Source organism: Hyla sarda, chromosome 3 (assembly GCF_029499605.1).
Source record: "Hyla sarda isolate aHylSar1 chromosome 3, aHylSar1.hap1, whole genome shotgun sequence".
Lineage (NCBI taxonomy): Eukaryota > Metazoa > Chordata > Amphibia > Anura > Hylidae > Hyla > Hyla sarda.
This window is the reverse complement of record NC_079191.1, coordinates 115,302,846-115,326,448: the sequence shown is the minus strand read 5'-3', so window position 1 is coordinate 115,326,448 and position 23,603 is coordinate 115,302,846. Positions and strand designations below refer to the sequence as shown.

General features: G+C 43.6%; 1 protein-coding gene across 1 annotated transcript in view; it reads right to left on the bottom strand.

Moving 5' to 3' along the window:
• SLC25A36 (solute carrier family 25 member 36) overlaps window positions 1-23,359 on the bottom strand; it is a 49,498-nt gene extending 26,139 nt beyond the window's left edge. The window contains 2 exon segments of the mRNA XM_056564876.1: window positions 3,862-4,032; window positions 22,760-23,359. Of these exon segments, the coding sequence (XP_056420851.1) occupies window positions 3,862-4,032; window positions 22,760-22,800 (212 nt within the window). The 5' untranslated portion in view covers window positions 22,801-23,359.
• Between the last annotated feature and the right edge of the window lie 244 nt (window positions 23,360-23,603).

Sequence of the window (23,603 nt, the reverse complement as noted above, 5' to 3'; positions counted from 1 at the left end):
AAAAAATGTAAAATAAATAGGTTAACAAAAACATACATGTGTTATATATGTCCGAACTATCAAAATATCATGTTAATTAAACCGCACGGTCAATGGCGTATGCGTAAAAAAAATACTAAAGTCCAGAATTGCATATTTTTGGTCACTTTGACAAAAATTGTATAAAAGCAATCAAAAAGTCCCATAAAAAAAAAAAAAAAAAAAATTTTTTTTTTTTATAATAATTGGACCCATAATTATAGACCATGGCGCAAAAAAAATTAGCATTACACAACCCCATATACGGAAAAATAAGGGTCAGAAGAGGACAATTGTAAACATGCTAGTTTTCGTACAAAAAAGTTATAACTTTGAAAAGAAAATAAATCAAAATAAAACCTATATAAAAGTTTTGTATCATTTTAATCGTATGGACCTAGAGAATAAAGACAAAGTGTCATTTTTACTGAAAAGTACACTGCTTAGAATTGGAAACCTCCAAAAGACCGTGCATGCTGGGAGTTGTAGTTTTGCAACAGATTGAGGCACACTGGTTGGGAAACCTTGAGTTAGGTTCTGCTACCCAACTCAAAATTTTCCAACTAGTGTGCCTCCAGCTGTTGCAAAACTACAACTCCCAGCATGTACTGATCACCGAAGGGCATGCTGGGAGTTGTAGTTATGGAACAGCTGGAGACACGCAACCACCACTCTCAGCATGCCGAGACAGCCGTTTGCTGTTCATGCATGCTGGGAGTTGTAGTTTTGCAAGATTTAGAGGGCCGCCGCACAGTGATCTCCAAACTGTACCCCTCTAAATCTTGCAAAACTACAAATCCCAGCATGCCCAAACAGCAAAAAGCTGTCTGGGCATGCTGGAAGTTGTAGTTTTGCAACATCTAGAGAGCAACAGTTTGGAGACCACTATATAGTGGTCTCCAAACTGTGGCTCTCCAGATGTTGCTAGTCAACATCGCCGCACCTCATCGCTACCGCCGCACCAGGGACCTCCCTCACCACTGGTAAGGGAGTGCTGCCGCTGGCAGGACAGTTCCTCCGCTCTGCCCAGACTACCATGGGTGGGCAGAGTGGGGGAACCGAACTTTAACCCTCTTAAGCCTCTGACCGACCAATACAGCCACCAAGGATTATAAATTTTTAATAGAAGTAATTTACATATCTCTAACTTTCTGGCACCAGTTGATAAAAAATTAAAATGAAGAGGTTTCCACTGAAGTACCCCTTTAAACGAACAACATGGTATAAGCAGGTGTGGGTGATGTCAGCAGAACCTCACATCTACTCCATTTTATGCCCATTTAGCCTGCTTCCCTTTCACACATCCTTCTCATTTTCTAATGTTGCCCAGTCAAGCTGAAACGCAAACATATTAGTAAAAGAACAAACCAAAAGCATTCACAGATGATTTAACTATATATTGCAGTATTAGAACTAAGAACCAGGTAATTCAAAGGTTACCATTCAGCACCTCAGGAAGTCATTTACAGCCTTTATATCCATCAAATATGACACTGTGTCACTCTGCATTCATTAGACATGGAATTTAAAAGGGTACACCAACAGGTTAGGGGCTAAGGGGGAGATATATCAAAACCTGTATAGAACAAAAGCAGAGCAGTTGTCCATAGGAACCAGACTGCATTCTATTTTTTATTTTAAAAGGTTTCTGAAAATAAAAGAAGTACCGTATTTATCGGCATATAACACGCACTTTTAAAACTTAAATTTTAGGCAAAAAGCCTGCCTGCATGTTATACGCCGATAAATCTCCTGGTCACTGATTTAAAGCGGCCGCAGCAGTGGCTGCTTGTTAAGTATTAGCAGCACGTTTGCGGCCACTTTAAATCAGGGACCAGCGGCGTCTCCTCCCCGCTCTGGAAAACAGTCACTTGTTTTATCCCGCACTAGCCACAGGTACTGGTGTGGTGGATAGTGCGGGAGACGCTGATTAAAATGAGCCCTAACTTGTCCGGATCTGCCTTACCTTTTAATCAGCGTCTCCCACACTATCCACCACACCAGTACCTGTGGATAGTGCGGGAGAAAACAAGTGACAATTTAACTTTTCATTTTCCTTACCTCCCCCCTCCCTCATCATTCCCCCTTTTCCTGCTTTTTATAGTTTTATTTTCCTTACCTGGCTGCGTTTCGGCAGGGGGGTCTTGCGGGCTGCAGTCAGTGAAGCAGATGAGTGACGTCCTCTGCCGGCTTCTCTGCGCGGCATCAGTGACGTCACTTTACATTTCCTGTAGTTGGCGCCGAAAAGTGACATCCCTGATGCCGCGCAAGGAGTCGGGAGAGGACGTCACTCATCTGCTTCACTGACTGCAGCCTGCAAGACCCCCCGTAGCGCAGCCAGGTAAGGAAAGGGTAAGAGTGGTCTTCAACCTGCGGACCTCCAGATGTTGCAAAACTACAAATCCCAGCATGCCCGGACAGCAGTTGGCTGTCCGGGCATGCTGGGAGTTGTAGTTTTGCAACATCTGGAGGTCCGCAGGCTGAAGACCACTCATAGGAGGAACATGATGGGGGGGGGGGGATGATGAGGTGGGAATGATGGGGGGGGGATGATGAGGGACATGATGAGACAGGGTGGGGGGGGATGATGAGGGACATGATGAGACAGGGTGGGGGGGGGATGATCAGACAGGATGGAGGAATGATGGGGGGACATGATGAGACAGGGGGAAATGATGGTGGGGGGAGGCACTAAATGCTTAATGTCTGTATGGCTAGTGGTGGTCTATGAAATGATGAGACATGGGGGGGGATGATGAGACATGGGGGTGGCAATGAGAGGGGTAAATGTGGCACAGGGACTGATAAAAGGGAAGGAATGATGTGGCACTGGAGGGGACAGGACCAAACTGAGGTGCAGAAGAAAACAAAGTTGGGGGATGATGTGGCATTTAGTCCATCATTTATTTTACATTTTATTTTTTTAACTTAAATTTCCCTGTTAAAATAGGGGTGCGTGTTATACACCGATAAATACGGTAATCTGATCGGTGGCTGTGGGCAACTGCACCACTCAAATATCTCCTATAAATCTCCTATAAGTGTCTGGTGGTGGCAGTTGTTCATGATTCCCAGAACATATAGGGAGATAAGTTTTAAAATGCTGGAGTATCCCTTTAAATGTATAATCTTATCTTGCAGCCAACAGAAACACCTGATATCATGAAAGGAGGTTAAAATAAATTTATAGATAAATAAATTCATAAATAAATAATAGAGGATTCTCAATCCCAGTACAAAATTGCAGGTGCATAGCTGGTCAAGAGACCTGACCAACAGTCCCACTTACTCCACAATCCAAACAAAGCAACAGGCGACACTCCCGCTAAAAAATGTGCCACTTATTCCTCTATCTGATCAGTACAAAAACATATGCAACGTTTTAACCTACTCAATAAGGTCTTTTTCAAGCATGAAATGTTGCATTTTTATTTATTTTATTTTATTTTTTTAAATGTACTGATCGGATGGGTGAATAAATAGCAATTTTTTTCACTGGAGTGCCGCCTGTTGCTTTGTTTGGAATATAAATTATATATATATATTTTACTTATTTAAAATGTCTATGATACGATTACACAATCTATGGTAAGTCTAAAGTCAGACAACCCTGCTTTAATGATAACATTATGCTGCCATCACTATGAAATATTACCCTCTCCTACCATAAATCATGAATCTGTATAAAAACGCTTTAATCTAGATTATCCTCCTTCTAGGTGGCTCCAGCTTGATCCATAATCTCAGCATACTCTGTATCATAACAATTTTTACCCAGCATTAGTCCTTTGCTAGGACAGAAAAATCTACTTTATGACTGTATTGCAATTCTGTATTTCATACTTAAGACAGTGCAGTGGTCCTGGAGACACTCTTGCCACTCTGTTAACACTGGCGCCATTCACGGTGTTGAGCTGAACTTCAGAAATGTAGAAAGTCACTGATGAGGACTGTAGTCTTGTCTTCACAACTTCCAAGGGGCATGTTAATATGGCACCTACAGTGCCCCCACATCTGTAAATAGAAGTCAGAAGGGGAAATTAAGGAGAGTCATACAAGAATTAAAAAAAACAAAAACAAAAAACAAAAAAGAGAAGAGTGGAGCGGTTGCCCATATCAACCAAATTGCTTCTTTCAATTTTCAGAGGCCTCTTTAAAAAAAAGGAAAGAAGCAATCTGATTGGTTACTATGGGCAACTGCTCCATTCTTCCTCTGCACTGGATTTAATAATTCCCTCTTAAATTTCTCTGTCATAAGAACTCCAGTGCCGCTTACCTAACACTTCATGGCTGTGCCAGTAATATTCACATGAAGACAATACAGCTGCAGAGCCTTCCCAGACATGCACAAGTCCTTATTCACACTGCCCCCCCCCCCCACAGATTCAGCATTGAAATTCAAGTGAACTCTGTCCCCCATTGTTTACGATACAGCAATTGTGAGGTAAAATCTATAACCAGACATGAAAGGGTACCTTTCATCAAAAAAAAACTTTTGATATATTATAGATTAATGTATGCAAAATAACTTTCCAATAGGATGTTATTAAAAAATATGCTCCTTTCCATTTAATTTTCCACTTGGAAAAAATGATCACTAGGGGTCTCCCTACCAGTACTTCAGACTTATGCATGAGTCCTAAATCTCAGACTGCAGCCAGGACACAAACAAGCTCAGCAATGAGTCTGAAATCTCTTTAAAAAATAAATAAATAAATAAATAAATAAAAGGACTGGTAGGGAGACCCCTAGTGGTCATTTTTGCAAAGTGGAAAATTAAATAGAAAGAAGCATATTTTTTAATAACATGCTATTGGAAAGTTATTTTGCATACATTAATCTATAATATATCAAAAGTTTTTTTGATGAAAGGTACCCTTAAACAAATAGGGCCAGGCAAAAGACCTTTACTTAGGCTAGGTTCACATTGCTATTTGCATCCGTCGCGTTCAGGGTCCATTTGGCTCTTTTTGTCAGGCAAAACAGACCCTGAAACAGGTCGAAACACAACAGACACTGCCAGGTCCCGACGGAACTCTGTATAGCGGAGTCCAACAGCAATGTGAACGAGGCCTTACTGAACACATAAGATGCATGGCACCATATTTCTATAAATTATTAATAATAATTATAATAAAATATTATGGCCCTTCAAGCCAATGCCAGGCATCTATACAAATAATATTTCTGGAGAAGCTTTGGATCTTCAGTCTTCACAATGGCCTGTTGATTTTATGGCACAAATACAATTATACCAGGTTTGGAAAATGTTGCAATAGCCCTGAAAGAAAAGCACACTCTAGGAATAAAAGCGGCATGGATGACTGGCTAATGAAACAAATGAGAGCTCAGATCTGTAACCGCCTCCGAGAACTTCATTAAGGCACAAATGACAGCGGCCTCCTGGAAAAACAATGAAGGCCATGTGTTTAATGGTCCAGAAAAGAGCACAAGCCGAACATCAAGAACCAAAACCCTGATGAACGAAGATCCAAAAGATAAAATGCTTCCTATTTATTGTCCGATTTGAACATTATGGGGAAATTTTGAGTTATCCATCAACCATTTTCCATACCAAGCGTCTTAAAAACCATCTAAGTTATCCCAGCATAAAAAAAAAATGGCATTGAAAATTACATATACTGCTAACCTGTGATGCTAGGGACAGGCTCTGGATTGATCCAATCCCTTTTGGAAGCTGACTGTGTAGTAGTCCCTTTTTACCTCCCCAAGAGTCTCCTCAACTATACTGCCATGGCAGTTCCTGCAGAGGCTTTGGTTTTTCCAGAGAATTACCATCTCAAGATCTAGCTACAGGATCCTTTAGCATGCAGCTCATTAAGTGGACTGGCACATTACCATACACATACAAGGTGGTGATATACTATTTCTGGAATGAACAGGCTATTTATTGGTTAGAAAACACCTTTAAAAGGACAACTGCAGCGCAATATACACTTATCCCCTATCTACAAGATAGGGGATAAGTGTTTGATCGCGGGGGTTCCGACTGCTGGGACCCCCTGCGATCTCCCTTACGGGGTGCCGCCATTAGCGCTCATAGTGAGCGCTAAGGCGCGTATCGTCGACCTAGAGGTCGACAGTGACGCCCCGTCTCCTCCCCGTCCCAATACAGTTCTATTGGGGGAGGCACGAACGCTGCCTCCCCGCCTCTCCCATAGAGATGTATGGAGGAGGCGTGCCGGCCGCAATGTCATGCTGCAGCTGGCGCTGCCCCATACAGGAGATCACAGGGGGTCCCAGGGGTCGGAACCCCGGCGATCAAACACTTATCCCCTATCCTGTGGATAGGGGATAAGTGTTAATCACGCTGCAGATGTCCTTTAAGAAGTAACCAGTTGGTTTTGGAAAATTAAATAACCAACACAGGGCAGTGTCCCACTGAGATCACTGTGGGCCTGTGGTTGGGTGTTGTCGGCCTTATTCTATATGTATTTTGTAATGTTCTGCTCCGACTTCTATTTTCTACATCCTAATGGATCATTTATATTACTAGGAAACTTGAAAAGGGAAGGAAGGAGTAAGGGATATGTTCTTTTATAATAAATGTTTATAAAATTACATTCAAACATTTAGACCTTTGTGAAAAAGAAGCCTGAGAATCTTTGTAAATTCTCCAGACTAAACTGAAGACAATCAAATCCTGGAATATGATTCAGATACTGAGAACGTCATTTTTAATCTGCTTGTCTCTAGGGGTGCTTCAGAGAAAAAAGTTTCAGTTTAGTTTGGTTGTGGCTGGGCTCCATCTTATTGGAATTCCATTAGTTGAGGTTTCTGTCCTCTCAGATCGGCCTTAAAAGGGGTACTCTGCCCCTGGACATCTTATCCCCTACACAAAGTATCGCGGAGGGCCCCAGCTCCTGCGATCTCCGGGCGGCACATCAGCGTTCTGAACATTTTCTCTTAGAATGCTGGGGTCGAGTGGCAGTGACATCATGGAAATTAATGGAGGGGGAGTGACAACTGTGGTCACTTGCCACGCCCCCTCTTATAGACATAAATTGAGGGGGCCTGGCATGACGTCACGATCATGGCTGCCTGACCGAACCCAGTGTTCTGAACAAAAATGTTCAGAACGTCAGGGTGCCAACCAGAGATCGTGGGGGGTTCTAGTGGCCGGATCCCCCACGATCAGACATCTTATCCCCTATCCTTTGGATAGGGGATAAGATGCCTAGGGGCGGAGTACCACTTTAAATTGGCATTTATCTGATTCCTATTAATGTTCTCCCCAATCACAGATAACGATTGCCTATTTTCTGAGTCTGTCTACTTAATAGCTTTTTCTCTTCCTTCTCTAAGTAAAATGGTGAGACCAACATCCAGCATTGAAAGGATTTAAAAAATGTATAAAACAACTCCCACTCTACATTTGTTTTCAATATATCCTTAAATTAACATTTTATTTTGGAAAAGAAAAAGTATTTTCCATGGCTTAACATTTCCAGAAATGTTACATCTATAAATATAGTACAGATGAACCTGAATAGGCCGTTTGAGTTACAGGCTGCTAGTATGCAGATACGTCCCTTTGTACAATGGAGGCAGGAGCCAACTTTCTGAGATTCCCTGCCTTCTTCCTTCGTGCTCTCATATGCCAGTCCTCCTCCTGCATATGTATAAATTCTTCCGCTCACATCCTTATATATAGCAATGCATTTCTAAGCAGAATTTTCAGAAAGAATGGACAAGTCTATGCTTTCTGTGGACACCGGAAAGGACGCTGTGTGCACAGTGCAGCAGAATCCCACTAAAATCAATGGGACTCTGCTGCAGCGGAACATTCATGCGGAATATTCCGCTGTATAAGCATACCCTCATTTAACATCATTTTACTTAACTTCACCTGCACTATTTTTCAGTGGAGTATCCCTTTAAGAGTGGTGATATTGTTGGATATAATCATGCCATAAAGTGGTTCTTCAATATTGCTAGATGAGACATCCTAACAGGCTGATAGAGTAGTAAATACAGAAATATGCTATTTAAAACAATCCAAAAAAATAAAAAACACTAAATGTGTCCAGGAACAGGCAGGAGTACTAATAGATTTGCTTTTTCAAAAAGGAAAAATACAGGAACACAGTCACTATTTCCCACAGTCACAGAAGATGACAATAAAATCCTTGTTGTGAAGCTAAATGTCCGCAGGGATTGTGGGGTTCCAATATCCACCTCTCAGGTCTGATTGGAGAAGTCTGGAGGAGGAAAGTATAAGCCTCACTGAAGTTCATTTTCCCCCAAACAGCGCTGTCATTGTAAGTCATTTCAAAATAACCATGTACAACCACAGCAGAAAGATTTAAAGAGGACAGCAGCTATTTTTGTTCCTGGTTAAATTAAAAAAAAAATAAAATATGAATATCTCAAGAGATTTACATTCTATGCAAATTGATATTTTCACAGTCACAGCTACTTTTGTTCTGTCCGCTGCAGCCACGTTCTCCCGTGCCCCCCACACACACAAAACTATTCGCTAGCTGCAACCACTAGGGATGCTCGTGAGACCTGTGGACAGGCATTCTCCTTACAGGGGTACTCCGCTGCCCCAGCGTTCGGAACATTTTGTTCTGAATGCTCAGAGCAAGCAGCGGCGGTCGGGACGTCACGCCACCTCCCCTCAATGCAAGTTTATGGGAGGGGGCGTGGCAGTGGCCATAGACTTGCATTGAGGGGGCGTGGTCAGGACATCACGACCCCCCCCCCCCCCCCCCCCCCCGCAGCCAGCACCCTGCGCTCTAAACTAACGCAGGGTGCTACACAGAGATGGCGGGGGTCCCAGCCTCTGGACCCCTGCGATCAGAAATCTTAACCCCTATTCTTTGGATAGGGGATAAGAGGTTTAGGGGCAGAGTACCCCTTTAATATACTGCATCCTTTGACAAAAAATTTGGGGCAGATGAGTGGAATGTATGACAACAAGATCCAGTGTACAAGATTTTAAAAGTGCATATCTCACAGTCAACAGTGGTTATCCCAGCAACACAGTTTAGAAGGGATTAAGCACCATAAGCAAATCATACCTTTGTACTTTGATTTAATGGCCTAATTTCAATAAAAACATTATACAGCTCCATTGAGTATCAGAGAGGCACAGCTTGGTGTCCACTATGCCCCTCTGCTCTGACATCAGGTGCTCTCCGCTTGTTGACTGACAAACATGATTCTCCTGTTAATGGTGGCCCCGTGTAGATTGGTCTTCTGTGTGCATGTGTGGGCAGCCACTAGAGGCAGGGAAGAAGCAGGGAGAGAGCTTCTGACTTACTATTGAGATGCGAGGTGTCTGACAGGTTGAGACGCAACACAAAACTCATTGACTGCCTATGCACAGGCAATCTACAAAGGGCCACCGGGAAAGCAGGCAGCATTGTGCTCTGCTGCCCGCCTGGCCCAGAGATCAGTACATTTCGCTGCATAAAAGTCTATGCAGGGAAATGTACATATCTCTTGGCCAACCAGGGAGCTGAGCATAATGACACCATTTCCCAAGCTAATAACTCACAATCACAGCGGGTTTTAGGAGTGAGACCAGATGCGATGAACAACTTTTCACATGTCTGATCAATGTCAATAGTTGTTTTTAATCAAAGTAACGCTTTAAGTCACAACACTTTGCAAAGTTTTTCTATATCTCATACATTTTGGAGCCCAACCTGGTTGTAGGTGTACCTCTGCAACCTGTATAAATAGTAATGGGCTCAATTGGATGCATAAGACTTTTAACCTGGGATCAGCAGCACAACAAACCCATTTCTTTGTCTATAAATCTGGTGTGAAAGCAGAGATTTTTTTCCCTGCTTAGCACCAGCCATCTTGGCAGAAAGTGTTGGAAGCTTGGCAGAAAGACATAGGACAAAGTGTGCCCTCTATTAACTGGCAGACGCAGGGGCAACAAAGCTAATGGGCACATCGTCCAGAGGGATGTTCCCAAATTCATTATTTTCTGGGACGCGTGTTTCTACAATAACTGTGTATACAAGGCAACATGCCCTCAGCAAGGGACAAACAGGCTTTTATACTGAGGGTCTTGGCAGTAAGAGCTGATGTGACAGGGAGAGAATAGAAGGGAAAAGTGAAATCTCCCAGAGCCCATGAGTGATTAAACTAAGCTCTTCATTGCCCTGCTTACTGCGGAGAGGTGGATGCTGTGCCAGGAGGCAAACCTCTCTCAACATGCTTATCACCGAGTGCCCATATATAAAAAGGTATAGCAAGACAGGTAAGGAAGTGATTTAAATATTACAAATGTGTAGAGGGGTATACTGAATGGCAAAATGCGAAGGGTAATTTTGGTAAAAGAAACTAAGTGGTAGATCAAGAGTATGGTGTTATTGTGCCAGGGAGACTGCTGCCCTCCTGGGCTTCTCATGTAGAGGGACTTTTTTTTAACACACACACACACACACACACACACACGTAATGGTATCATAGGTTTACAGAAAGTAACGCTTTAAGTCAAAAGTTGTTGAAAAACACTCATTTCAGAGATTCAAATGTACCTTGTGGTCCTGCCAAGGTCAAAAGGTATAACACAGCCTGCCACAACCGGCTATTGTAGCTAGAGAATTCAAAAATGGGCAACAAGAGTAAAATTTAATGGGAGGGCTAGAGTACCCAGAAATATTATAAAAATAAAGGGTGATTTAGTTTAGAAAAATAACAGTTTAGGGGCAACCTAACAACTATGTGTGAATATATCAGGGGGCAGTAAAGCGATCACTCCCATATATACCCAGAACTGTATCTATAACAAGGGGGCATCGGATATGTCTAGAGGAAAGAAGATTTCTACACCAGTATAGACTACGGAAGTCTCTGCCAGAGGTCGTGGTCAGGATATAAGAGTATTACAGGTTATAGTCACTAGGTTATGGACAAGTGTTGTTGCACCAGAGATTTATTGTAATTGCCAAATTTGGAGTCTGGAAGGATTTTTTCTCCCTAAAATAAGGAATATTGGCTTCTACCTCATGCCGTTTTGGCCTTCAGGATAAACACAATAACGGCCGTTAAAATGGCACACTGGATAAAGAAATAAAACATTTACCTTCCTCACTCCCCCAGCTGCTGCCATTCTGAACTTGTCAGATCCAGAAGTGAAGTGAATGGGGAAGGGGCTTTGTAAGAATGGATGTGAAGTGAGGAAGCATTCAATACTGGTCAAACTGGACTGGTCTAAAGCTTTCCCCACTAAAGTCTATGGGAGTGCAAAGAACTCAGGGCATACATGTACTTTAATATGCCCAAAATATCTGTTCATATGTTCTAATAATCCATTAACCTCATCTACGAGCTCCCAAAAACAGAAGAGGCAAAGTACTGTACAAGCCTTCAGCTGTTTTGTCTGGGGCGATGCAGCCTCACACATTATCCTAAAGGACATTTTGTTACACCAGATATAAATATCCTGTCACAGAGCTTAGTAGTGAGTCTGCTTGGCTGAGGCCGCCCCTATTCCACATTACGGTACCTTACATGTGGCTAGGAATACCGTACAGATAGAATGGAGGAACACATTCTATAACCACATGGGTCTGCAAAAGGAGCTGTATACATATCCTGATGGACGGCCCGCAAACATGCTTATTCTTACTTAAAGAGGTTATCCAGGGATAGAACAACAGAGCTGATTTCTTCCAAAAAGAATGTCATCCCTGTCTTCAGGTTGTGTGTGGCAGTACAACTTGGAAGTGAGATGCAATACTACACACAACCTGAGGACAGGGATGGTGCTATTTTTGGAAGAAATTAGCTCTGTGGTTCTCTCTCTGGATAACCCCTTTAATCGGGCAGATATTTGGGGACCACCCGTTTAGCAGCTTCACCACAATTACTACAAACAGTTTATTACAAGGTCACATGTGGCAAAGTACTTCAAAATATTTATTTTGTTTTACTTATGCAGTTTAGTATTAATACTTCTAGGGAAATTTAGAAAGCTACTGATCCTACTCTATGGGGGTGCCCAGATTACATAAAAATTTATGGAAATGTACCGTATTTGACGACATTTTAACCCAGGAAAATGTTCTCAAAACTCGGGGTACGGACAGAGAGAGAGAGAGAGCTGCGCTGTGCCCAGAAAAACATGCATCTTTCACCCGTCCGGCCCGCCCTTGTATGTATAATATTACCATAACTTTTTCTCTGCCGCTCAGATCTCGCTCCTGAGGACTGCAGTGAAGCAGCGCAGGCGTGCATGTGCGAGATCTGAGGCAATACAGGTGCGCATGTGCGAAATCTGACAGGAGGCGCTGGTGCGCATTTGCAAGATCTGATAGGCGGCGCAGGTGCAAAAACTGAAAGGCCGCATTGGTGTGCATTTGCGAGATCAGAGAGGTGGTGAAGGAGGTACGGTAATAGGATACAAGGGTGGCGCATGCGCGAGATCTGAGAGGCAGAAAAGGAGGTATGGTAATAGATTAAGGGCGGGACAGATGGGTGAAAGAGGCATGTACCGCTCTGATAGTCTTGAGAACAGGGAGGGCAGGGTAGGCAGGGAGAGCTGACCAATCCAAGCAGGCTTTGCATACAACAACCAGCCAATCACTGGTAAGGTACCGTACATCGCTCCAGCTCTGATTGGCTGGTTGTTGTATACTGGGTACCACATACAGTACAGCACCAGTATCTGTACCTGTTCATACAGTACCAGTACAGTATAAAAATGTCCAACAGTCAAAACCCCATCATGGCTGCCCCAGCAAGAATAAAGAAATATGTTTCAAACTCAAAGTTGTAAACTTTGCGATGGAACATAATAACTGCGCTGCTGCAAGACAATATGGAGTGACAGAAAAGATGGTTCGGGACTGGAAAGAAAATGAAAAAGCATTAAGGCCACTGTATCCTGGTGTACTAGATTCATGACAAGGCATAATATGGTACTGAGGCAAAAGACAAAAATTGCCCAAAAATTACTTGCAGATCTTAATTGCAAAATAAATAGTTTCCATCGATACGTAATACAACAGCGCACTAAACATGGCTATGCGTTAAGTAGTATTGGAAATATGGATGAAACTCCAATGAATTTTGATATGGTTGATAAAACTGTCCATCAAAAAGGTGAAAAAACGACTTTAAATTAAAACGACAGGACATGAGAAGTCCAGTTTTACAGTGGTACTAGGATGCACAGCTGATGGCGCCAAACTGAGACCAATGATTAAGTTTTAAACACAAAACAATGCCAAAATGGGATATTCATCAACATTTGTGCAGAGGAAAAGTTATCCAGCTGCCCATAGCAACCAATCAGATCATTTACATTTTTTTTGTTATTTATTTATTTATTATTTTTTTTTTTTTAAAGGTTCCTCTGAAAATTAAAAAACAATCAAATTGGTTGCTATGGGCAACTGGTCAACTTTTCCAGCACAAGTCTTGATGAATCTCCCCCCAATGTGTATGGTCACTTATAGCAGTGATGTCTTTTTTTCTGGCTAATGAAAGGATCTTGTAACAGCAGAAACCAATGCTCTATCAGACTCCATACACATGGCACTATTCTCTAATAGAGTCCATGCTTTTAGGGCAGAACATCTTAGTTCGTATGACACCTGATAGAATCTGTATGTCAAAACACAGGAGTCTGGGGAGCCTACAGCCTCCATACAGGTTATTTAGCTCCTTCTGTGATTATATCCTATAATTATAATATTCTAAAAACAAAAACCACACCCACTTTTGGTTCCCACCCTATAAAACAGAAGGCTTCCACTTCCTTGCTCTTGGTGTAAATATGAACTGCAGTGAGTGCTTACCGATGGTTCTACATGGCACAATAAAGCCAGCACTGCTCAGATGGGCATCATAAACATACATGAACTAGGTGACTTGTGAGTCTGAAGAAGCTGCACCTACACAGCAGGATCCTTAAATGACTCATGTGCCGAGACAGCGACAAAGAGAGGTCACCAGAAAGGACCCTGTCTTCATTCAGCATTATAAAATAAGATGCAGGGGTCAAAGTACTGTGGATTACAGTCCGTTCTAATAATGTGACTGCACACACAAAACGTGAGTGCAGGAAGAACAGTGCTGTAGTAGGGACAAGACTTTTAGGGTATGTGCTATTATTAAATTTTGATGCCGCTGATTTTGCTATCTATTGACTTCAATGGAGTAGGAAAATACACAGCAGCAAATATGCAGCAAAATACGGCATGTGTGACCCTACACTTATACGATGGTGGTAGAGAGAAGAGTACACCCAGTTGTTGTGGTTCAGTGCATGAGGAGAGTCAGGGTGCCATTCAGGAGATCGCAGGGGGTCCAAGTGGTTGAACCCCCTGTGATCACACACTTATCCCCTATCCAAGTTAAATAATGGAGTTCCCTTAAACTGCACTGGAGGCAGCTGCTGCTGTATGTGCAATGCTTTCTCCCGCTACGTTCTGTGATAACTCCGCCCTCTTCACAGACATACTTAGGAAGAAGTGATTGATATTTATGTAGGGGGTGGGGGTTATCGACGAGAGAAAGCATTACACATACAGCAGCAGTCGCCTCCATTGTAGATAAGAAGAAATTACCATATTAGTAACAAGATAAATACAGTGGTCCCTCAAGTTACAATATTAATTGGTTCCAGGACGACCATTGTATGTTGAAACCATTGTATATTGAGTCCATAACTCTATGGAAACCTGGTACTGTAATTGGTTCAGAAGCCACCAAAATGTCATCCAAAAATAGGAAAAAGTGAGGGTTTAAGAAAAATAAGTAGATGACTAATCTAGATACAGCAAATCCTTACATATAAAAGTAAGAAGTATATGCTGGGAGCTGTAAATCACTGTCTATGTCAGTGTTTCCCAAACAGGATGACTCCAGCTGTTGCAAAACTACAACTCCCAGCATACCCGGACAGCCGAAGGCTGTCCGGGCATGCTGGGAGTTGTAGTTTTGCAACAGCTGGAGGTGCCCTGGTTGGGAAACGCTGGTCTATGTAGAGGACAGGAGCTTCTTCAGGGTCCTGTACAGTACACACAGTTTCCTAAAAAATTTAAATGGAGCCGCCTGTACTTGGTGTCCAAAGGAGCAGCTAACTGTGACATAGGTTAAGAGTAGTACTGAACATGTAATACCTCCCTGTAATGTAGGGGGCGCTACCAGACAGGAATTCAGTGCATGCGCTTCAGTACTACAGTGCACGCGCTAATACAGGGGTTTTACCAGTGAAAAGCCCATTCTGATTGGTCGGTTCTTACAGCCATTGACATGTTTCGCAGATCTGGACTGTCTGTAGCATTGTATGTTGAGTCTGGTTTAGAGTTACAATGGTCCAGAAAAGACCATTGTATGTTGAAACTATTGTATGCTGGGGCCATTGTAAGTTGAGGGATCACTGTATCTCCTTTACGGCTGCACCAATCTTCACGAGGTAAGAAGCGATAACAAGAGGGTCCCCCGCACTACCTGTATATTCACTTTATGGCGGGTGATCCTGCTATCAGCTTCCCTTTCAGACGGGTTACATCCAATCCTGCTATGGGCCCATTCTGCACAGGGGCACACATAGGTTTATACACTCTGGTGGGGTGAGGAGGATAAAAGGTTACACAAGATGCTTGTCTACAGACTTTAGTAACAAAACAACGCAAACCCGTGTTTTATAAAACCCACAGCCTTCACAGCGTCAGATTAAAGATCAGGAATCCTTCCCCAAGGTGACTTTAATGTGAGTGTTATGACAGCCCCAGCAGGGGTAGGCCCGAGCCCTGAGGAGGACACTATATGTCCTTGGGTAACTTCAGACTGTATGGCTCGGGTTAGTGACGTGATCATTTACAAGTAATTCCTCCTCCTCAGAACGCGCTCCATACATCTGAGCTCCACTCACTGCTCTGTGACCTATGGCCTACTAAAGTGCAGCACGACAACACAGCGAGGCGACTGGAGATATTTACCCTCAAACACATGAACAACAACTCTGTGTCCAGCAAATACAAACCTGGGCTAAAATATATGCCCAGCACAATAGAGTACTGACTCTTATAGGATATCTGGGTAAATATTACTACCGTATATATTCGAATATAAGCCGAGTTTTTCAGCACGATTTTTCGTGCTGAAAACGCCCCCCTCGGCTTATACTCGAGTGAACTCTCCGCCTGTCAATCCCTTCTCACAGGCCTTCAACCTGCGGACCTCCAGATGTTGCAAAACTACAACTCCCAGCATGCCCAGACAGACATTGCTGTCCGGGCATGCTGGGAGTTGTAGTTTTGAAACCTCTGGAGGTCCGCAGGTTGAAGACCACTGCGGCCTTTGTCATCATCCAGACACCCCCCTTTAGTTTTCTACTCACCTCCCCTCGGTGGGAAGGAAGGGTGAGCTGGTCCGGGCCATCTATGCTGCAGGGACCGTCCGGTCTGGAGGGTTAATCGTTCCGGCCTGTCCATTTTCACCGGGGGGGGGCCCTCTTCTCCGTGCTCCGGGCCCGGCCTAGTGACGTTGCCTTGACAACAATGCACAGGGACGCGCATGAACGTCTCTGTGCGTAGTCGTCAAGGCAACGTCACTAGTCCGGGGCCGGGCCCGGAGAAGAGGCCCCCCCGGTGAAAGTGGACAGGCCGGAACGACTAACCCTCCCCACTGGATGGTCCGGACCAGCTCACCCTTCTTTCCCACCGAGGGGAGGTGAGTAGAAAACTAAAGGGGGGGGGGGGGGTCTTGTTGATGACGAAGGCCGCAGGGGTCTTCAACCTGCAGACCTCCAGAGGTTTCAAAACTACAACTCGGGCATGCTTGGAGTTGTAGTTTTGCAACATCTGGAGGTCCGCAAGTTGAAGACCACTGATGAAGGGATTGACAGGCGGGGGGGGGGGGGGGTATATGATGCATTTCCCACCCTAGGCCTATAGTCTAGTTAATAACTTTTCCTGGGTTTTTGGGGTGAAATTAGGGGCCTCTGCTTATATTCGGGTCGGCTTATACTCCAGTATATACGGTAATTTGTCTTTAATATAAAGAGACAAAAAAAATAAAAAATTCAGTGTTTTGCCTGTAACAAATCAGATCCTAAAAATTCATAGAAATCGTATGACTTAGATTCTTGAGAAAAATTTGTTATAATAGAGTTAATATAAAAGTCCGCTCTCTCGTGATACACAAGCACCCTGCAGACAAAATCTCATGCATGCACCCACCGACCTCATATATCAGCTGCATCTATCTTGACTTCCAGAAGCTGTACATCTAGAGCTCCAACATTACAGGAGCAAGAGAGAAAAGAATAATGCTCTTGTAAAAAGTCTATTTAATAGTCCATGTAAGGGGACACTACAGGTATCATCCTGTAACAAAAAAAACAAAAAACACTCCTGGCAAAAAGTCCTGAAAACGGCAGTCAAAAAATCCCATTCATGTCCATGGGATTATTTTGAACATTCTTTTGCATCAGGTATGTCTGTTTTTACTAATGTCAGTTAATTTTTGGAGTCACAAAAGATGGTGCATGCACAAATTTTTGGTCTGGGGGGAAAAAAATGTATAAATAAATAATAATAAATAAAAAAAAAGTGAAAAACCAGATGTTAAAATTTAACATTGACATCTATGGGAACCGGATGTTAAAAAAAAGAAAAGAAAAGAAAAAAAAAAAATATATCCCTTATCAGTTATTGTCAGTTTTTTTTTTAACATCCATATTTTGTACTGAGCATGCTCAGTACAGCTTTACAAAAAAAGGTTACAAACCTGAAAAAAAATAAATAAAAGAAAGACGGATGTAACTGGTAATAACAGATGAACAACATCAGGTTTTTTTAAAGAAAAAAAATCCATTAAAAATAACGGACGATGGTCATCAGTTATCATCCGTTATTACCAGTTATTGCATCCGTTATTGTAAAATAACGGCAGTAAAAAAAGCAGGATGATGCCTGTGGTGTGAAAGGGGCCTAAGCATCTATTCAGACATTTCTGCTGCTGTCCCAAATATCTGAACAGAACTTGCAGAAATCCATGTATATGCTGAAGGAACAACCTCATTGAGACGGACTGCACCGATTTTTTTTTTTCTATAAAATATCTGCTGCATGTGAATATCCCCCTACTCCAGTGTTTTCCAAACAGTGTGTCTCCAGCTGTTTCAAAACTACAATTCCCCCGTCCGTCCGTCCATACACAGACTACAGGGCAAAGTATATACAGCCAACACTGGTAGGCTAAGCAAGTACGCCCATAGCTGCAGACCCCAGGGTGTCCTCTCAGATACTATGAAAAACTCTCCAAATTTCCAAAGCAGAAACCTAGTAGGTTCTAAAGCCGAAGGACCAGGAAGTGGAGACCTGCAGTTCCTTATAGGATCCTCGCACCGTACCTGCCTGTGACACCTAGTGACTATTATTTTCTTACCATCACAAACACCATAGTGACCAGATGCTCAGGAAAATGCCTTTCAACTTTTTGACATTAAGGGTGAGTTCACATTTTGCATTTTAATCTGTATTTTTTAACCAAACCCATTAGTGGAACCAATACAGCAAAAAAATTAAAATAAATATTAATGAAAAGATTTACACCTTTTATCTGTATTTTGGGCCCACTTTTGGTTTCAGAAACCCAAGATCAGGGCTAAAATACAGACCAATATACTACGTGTGAACAAAGCTCTGGACGGAAAAATTCTGTCTGGAGATTCCGAGTGCAGCCATAGCCCACGGAATCTGTCTGTCCCCATACCTGGCAATGTCTGTGGAGCGGATTCCACCTAAAGAATGGACAAACCCATTTTTGTGGCTGAATTTCAGCGATGGAATATCCGCCACTAAAATTCCATAATGTGCACCGTGCTACAGAATCTCAGTACAAGAATTTCCAAGCGGAAAGCTGGAGTCACACTACAGTGACAAAATCCCATAGACGGCAATGTTTGCAGAGCAGATTTTGCCTTAATAATGGACAAAACCAATTTTTTTTGGGCGGCGGAATTTCAGCCCCAATTTCGCCGATGAATTCCGTAGTGTGCACTGTGCAGTGGAATCCCATTGTCAGCAATGGGATTCTCCTGCACCAGAATTTCCGGAAATTCCATATAGTGTGAACCTAGCCTTAGTTTTTTTTTTTTTTTTTTTTCCCCCCACCTAAAAACCGATAAATACAAGGCCTTGTGGGGGAATTTATAAAAGGAGAGCAGTTGCACATATAAACCAACCAGATGGCTTCTTTTAATTTTTCAGAGGCCTTTTTAAAAACTTAAGCAGCAACTGCTCCACTTGTCTCCTGCGCAAGATTTGATAAATTTCCCTCTTCGATTTCTTCTATTCTGTTAAAAGCCCTTTAAAAGGGGTATTCCAGGAAAAAAACTTTATTTTATTTATTCATATTTTTTTTTTTTTTTTTTTAAATCAACTGGCTACAGAAAGGTAAAGAGATTTGTAACTTCTATTAAAAAAAAAATCTTAAACCTTCCAATAGTTATCAGCTGCTGAAGCGGAGTTGTTCTTTCCTGTCTGACAACAGTGCTCTCTGCTGACACCTCTGTCTGTCTCAGGAACTGCCCGGAGCTTAAGATGATTGCTATGGGAATTTGCTTCTACTCTGGACAGTTCCTGAGACAGGTGTCATCAGCGAGCAGTTAGACAGAAAAGAACAACTCAACTTCAGCAGCTGATAAGTACTGGAAGGATTAAGATTTTTTTTAATAGAAGTAATTTACAAATCTGTTTAATGTTCTGGAGCCAGTTGATATACAAAAAAGTTTTTGCCTGGAATACCCCCTTTAAGTATGTTTTAGATTGAATCTAAACACAAAAAAATAGATTATGTTTAGTTAAAACACGCGAGGTCCGAGTGCTGCAGCAGTACAGCTACCTACATGGCGACAAGCGTTGTGCGACAGCAAATCGCATCAAAGTCTCGCAACCAATATATCTGTGTGACTTGACTGCATCTCATGCCCAAAAGTCATTGAAGATGGATAAGAAGGCACAGTCAGCTGCACTTTCCGATAAAGTTGAAATAAAAAAAGAAAGATGGTTCTGCGACACAAACCAGCCTGAAGGAAGGCACTCGGATAAATGGGAGTTGATGGATAACTTTCATTTATGCTACAATGTAGAGCTGTGTGCACATAGCCTTAGAGACCTTGATGGCAATCCTGTCTAGTAATGAAATAAAAGTGGATGTATCACTACATTACCCGGCAGATTTACCCTCTGGAGGACGAGACGGCTGCATTGGAGGCTGTAAGTCATGGAGTGAAGACAGAAACAGCTGAATAGATTATAGGATCGCTGGAAGACGTGAAGGATAAATATGACTTGAAGGTAATTTTTTTGTACTAAAGATTTGGGTGGAAATAGCTGAAGATCCATAGATCCATACTATCAGAGTTTAAATCAGAGCCAGTGAAGTGCAACAGGCAAAGCCTTTGTATTCAGGGAGTTATCTGTAGAACGAATCGTGTTTCGTACTCCTGGCACATAGTGAACACTATTCTGTAATCGGTTACAATGTGGTCCGATTCAGCGCTATTAAAACACTAGATAGGGCATTGCCCTTGTGCTGCTGTACGGAGGCCAATACACTCACAGTGAGCCAGGTTTTTTCTAACAATGCAGGGAACTTCAGTACAGTAAGAAGTTATTGCAAATATGCAATCAGTGGACGCGGCGTATGAGCGATCTCTCCGCGGACTACATGTCACTTACTGGTTCTGCTACTTATTAAATAATCCAAGCAGTGTACGCTCCAGGCAAATACCAAAAGAATCTGTAATCTAGCTTTCAAAGGAAACAAACAAATAAATACAGTTATGTGAACAGTGAGAACAATCTATGATTCTGGTCACCATACAGATGTTTAACAAATAAATAAATAAAAACAAAGAGCTATTCCCTCCTGTACTGTCCTCTGTCCTGTAGCTATTCAGCTGTTTTAACACTACAACTTCCAGCATGCCCTGGGAACACGCGGCTGTCACGGCATGTTGGCAGGAACTTGAGAGGCACAGGTTGAGAGCCACAGATGTCAAATATCAAGACCACCAAATTCTTTAGACTAGAGCAGTGGTCTTCAAACTATGGACCACCAAATGTTGCAGAAGTACAATTGCCAGCATGCAGAAAGTTGTAGTTTTCCTATGGCTGGAGGTCCACAGTTAAGAGACCACTGTACTAGAGGTAAAAGGAAGGGCCGTCCCTCATGGAAGTACACAAGGAAATTGCTGATTGTGCACTTCCCTAATAAATAAAGTGGCTACAAGAAGGTTCTTCACTTTAACAGTGTTTACTATACACTAGGGATCGACCAATATTGATTTTTTTAGGGCCAATACAGATACCGATAATCTGTGACCTTTCAGGCCGATAACTTATACCGATATTCCGGTATAAGTTATCGGCTATCCCCCTCCCTATGTGAACATAGCCTTAAGCTGCTTGCATATGATGCTGCTTATTGCAGTCCATTGCCAGCACTTCACAAGATCGTAGAGCACTGGTCAGCTGCACCGCTGCCAGTTTAGACAGGAGCGCTGCACCGCTGCCAGTTTAGTCAGGAGCGCTGCACCGCTGCCAGTTTAGTCAGGAGCGCTGCACCGCTGCCAGTTTAGTCAGGAGCGCTGCACCGCTGCCAGTTTAGTCAGGAGCGCTGCACCGCTGCCAGTTTAGTCAGGAGCGCTGCACCGCTGCCAGTTTAGTCAGGAGCGCTGCACCGCTGCCAGTTTAGTCAGGAGCGCTGCACCGCTGCCAGTTTAGACAGGAGCGCTGCACCGCTGCCAGTTTAGACAGGAGCGCTGCACCGCTGCCAGTTTAGACAGGAGCGCTGCACCGCTGCCAGTTTAGACAGGAGCGCTGCACCGCTGCCAGTTTAGACAGGAGCGCTGCACCGCTGCCAGTTTAGACAGGAGCGCTGCACCGCTGCCAGTTTAGACAGGAGCGCTGCACCGCTGCCAGTTTAGACAGGAGCGCTGCACCGCTGCCAGTTTAGACAGGAGCGCTGCACCGCTGCCAGTTTAGACAGGAGCGCTGCACCGCTGCCAGTTTAGACAGGAGCGCTGCACCGCTGCCAGTTTAGACAGGAGCGCTGCACTACTGCTAGTTTAGGCCCCTTTCACACTACAAAAAACGTACAAAGGTCCGTCTAAAAATCAGTTGTAAAAAAGCAGTTACAAAATCCTATACGGCCGTTAGAAAATCCCATTATAGCCTATGGAATTTTTCTAATAGCCGTTTTAACCCGTTATAGCCCGCTATTAATAACGGCCGTTATTTTGTGACGGAAGATAGTAACGGGAGAAATAGTGCATGCACGGCCGTATAGGATTTTGTAACGGACGTTTTCAGTCGATTTTCTGACGGAACTTCGTACGAATCTTTAAAACAGAGTAATTTTGTAGTGTGAAACAAGCCTTAGACAGGAGCGCTGCACTACTGCTAGTTTAGACAGGAGCGCTGCACTATTGCTGGGTAGATAGATAACCCTGCCATACACACACATTTCTTGATCGTTTCCCATTGCAGAATTGTATAGTTGAGGTTATAAGTTTTGATTGCTGTTACTGGTATGTAACTGTATGCGGTAATGTTCCCCAACTTGTGGATCTCCCACTGCTGCAAAACTACAAATCCCAGCATGCCATGGAAGGGAATTCTTGGAGCTGTAGTGTTGCACCAGCTGGAGATCCACAGGCTAGTAAAGAGGATGATTGATCCCTATGCAGGTGTGTTGTGAGCAGGTGACAGCAGTGTGTACAGGTACCTACCCTCCAGCAAACAGATGCACCAGGGTGTCTCTCTGGCTCATTCTCTCTCATTCTTCTCCCCTGCAGACAGAAGGAAGAGCAGGGGAGCAGGTCCCTCGGGAGGCGCCCAGAGTCCTCTCCGGCAGCCGTGGATTTAATGCCTTCGGAGTCAGGGATGAAGACGCAGCGGAGGCAGCAGAAGATGAAGGCCCGCTGGCATGCCACCAAGAGCAGCCACTGCACAGCTCAGCTCCCGCGGCTACAGGCAGCTCACCACCAGGATTGTCAGCATATATAGAGACGTATGGCGCCTACACAGGCTGTAGAGAGCCCCCCGCCCAGACCTCACACACACAGCCTGCCTCCCCCTGTCCTGCCCGGGTCGCTGTCTCCTCAATTCACCGCTCCCCTCTGCCGCCTGCCTGCTGCCTCTCTCATGAATATTCAGCAGCCCGACATAAACACAAAGCTGATTGGATGCGGAGCTATAGAGGAAGTGACGCAGAGGGCGCAGCTGCCTCCCACGTGACTTGGCTCTTGCTGGGATAGATGTGTGGGGAATGTTCAGTGTCATGAGTCTCTGGCTTCATATGACTACAGATCCCAGCATGCATTGCCCGCACCGTGGGCGTGGCCAAAGAGTATAGCCGCGGTGTTGGAGGTCCACAGGTCGCTTACTTAACCTGTATTGTCTATGCAGTGTTTTCCAACTAGGGTGCCTCCAGGTGTTACAAAACTACAACTCCCAGCATGCCAAAGCCTGTCCAGGCATGCTGGGAGTTGTAGTTTTGCAACAACTGGGGGCATCCTGGTTGGGAAACACTAGTCTATGGTGATAGCTACAGCGTTAAGGGGGAAGTGTTAT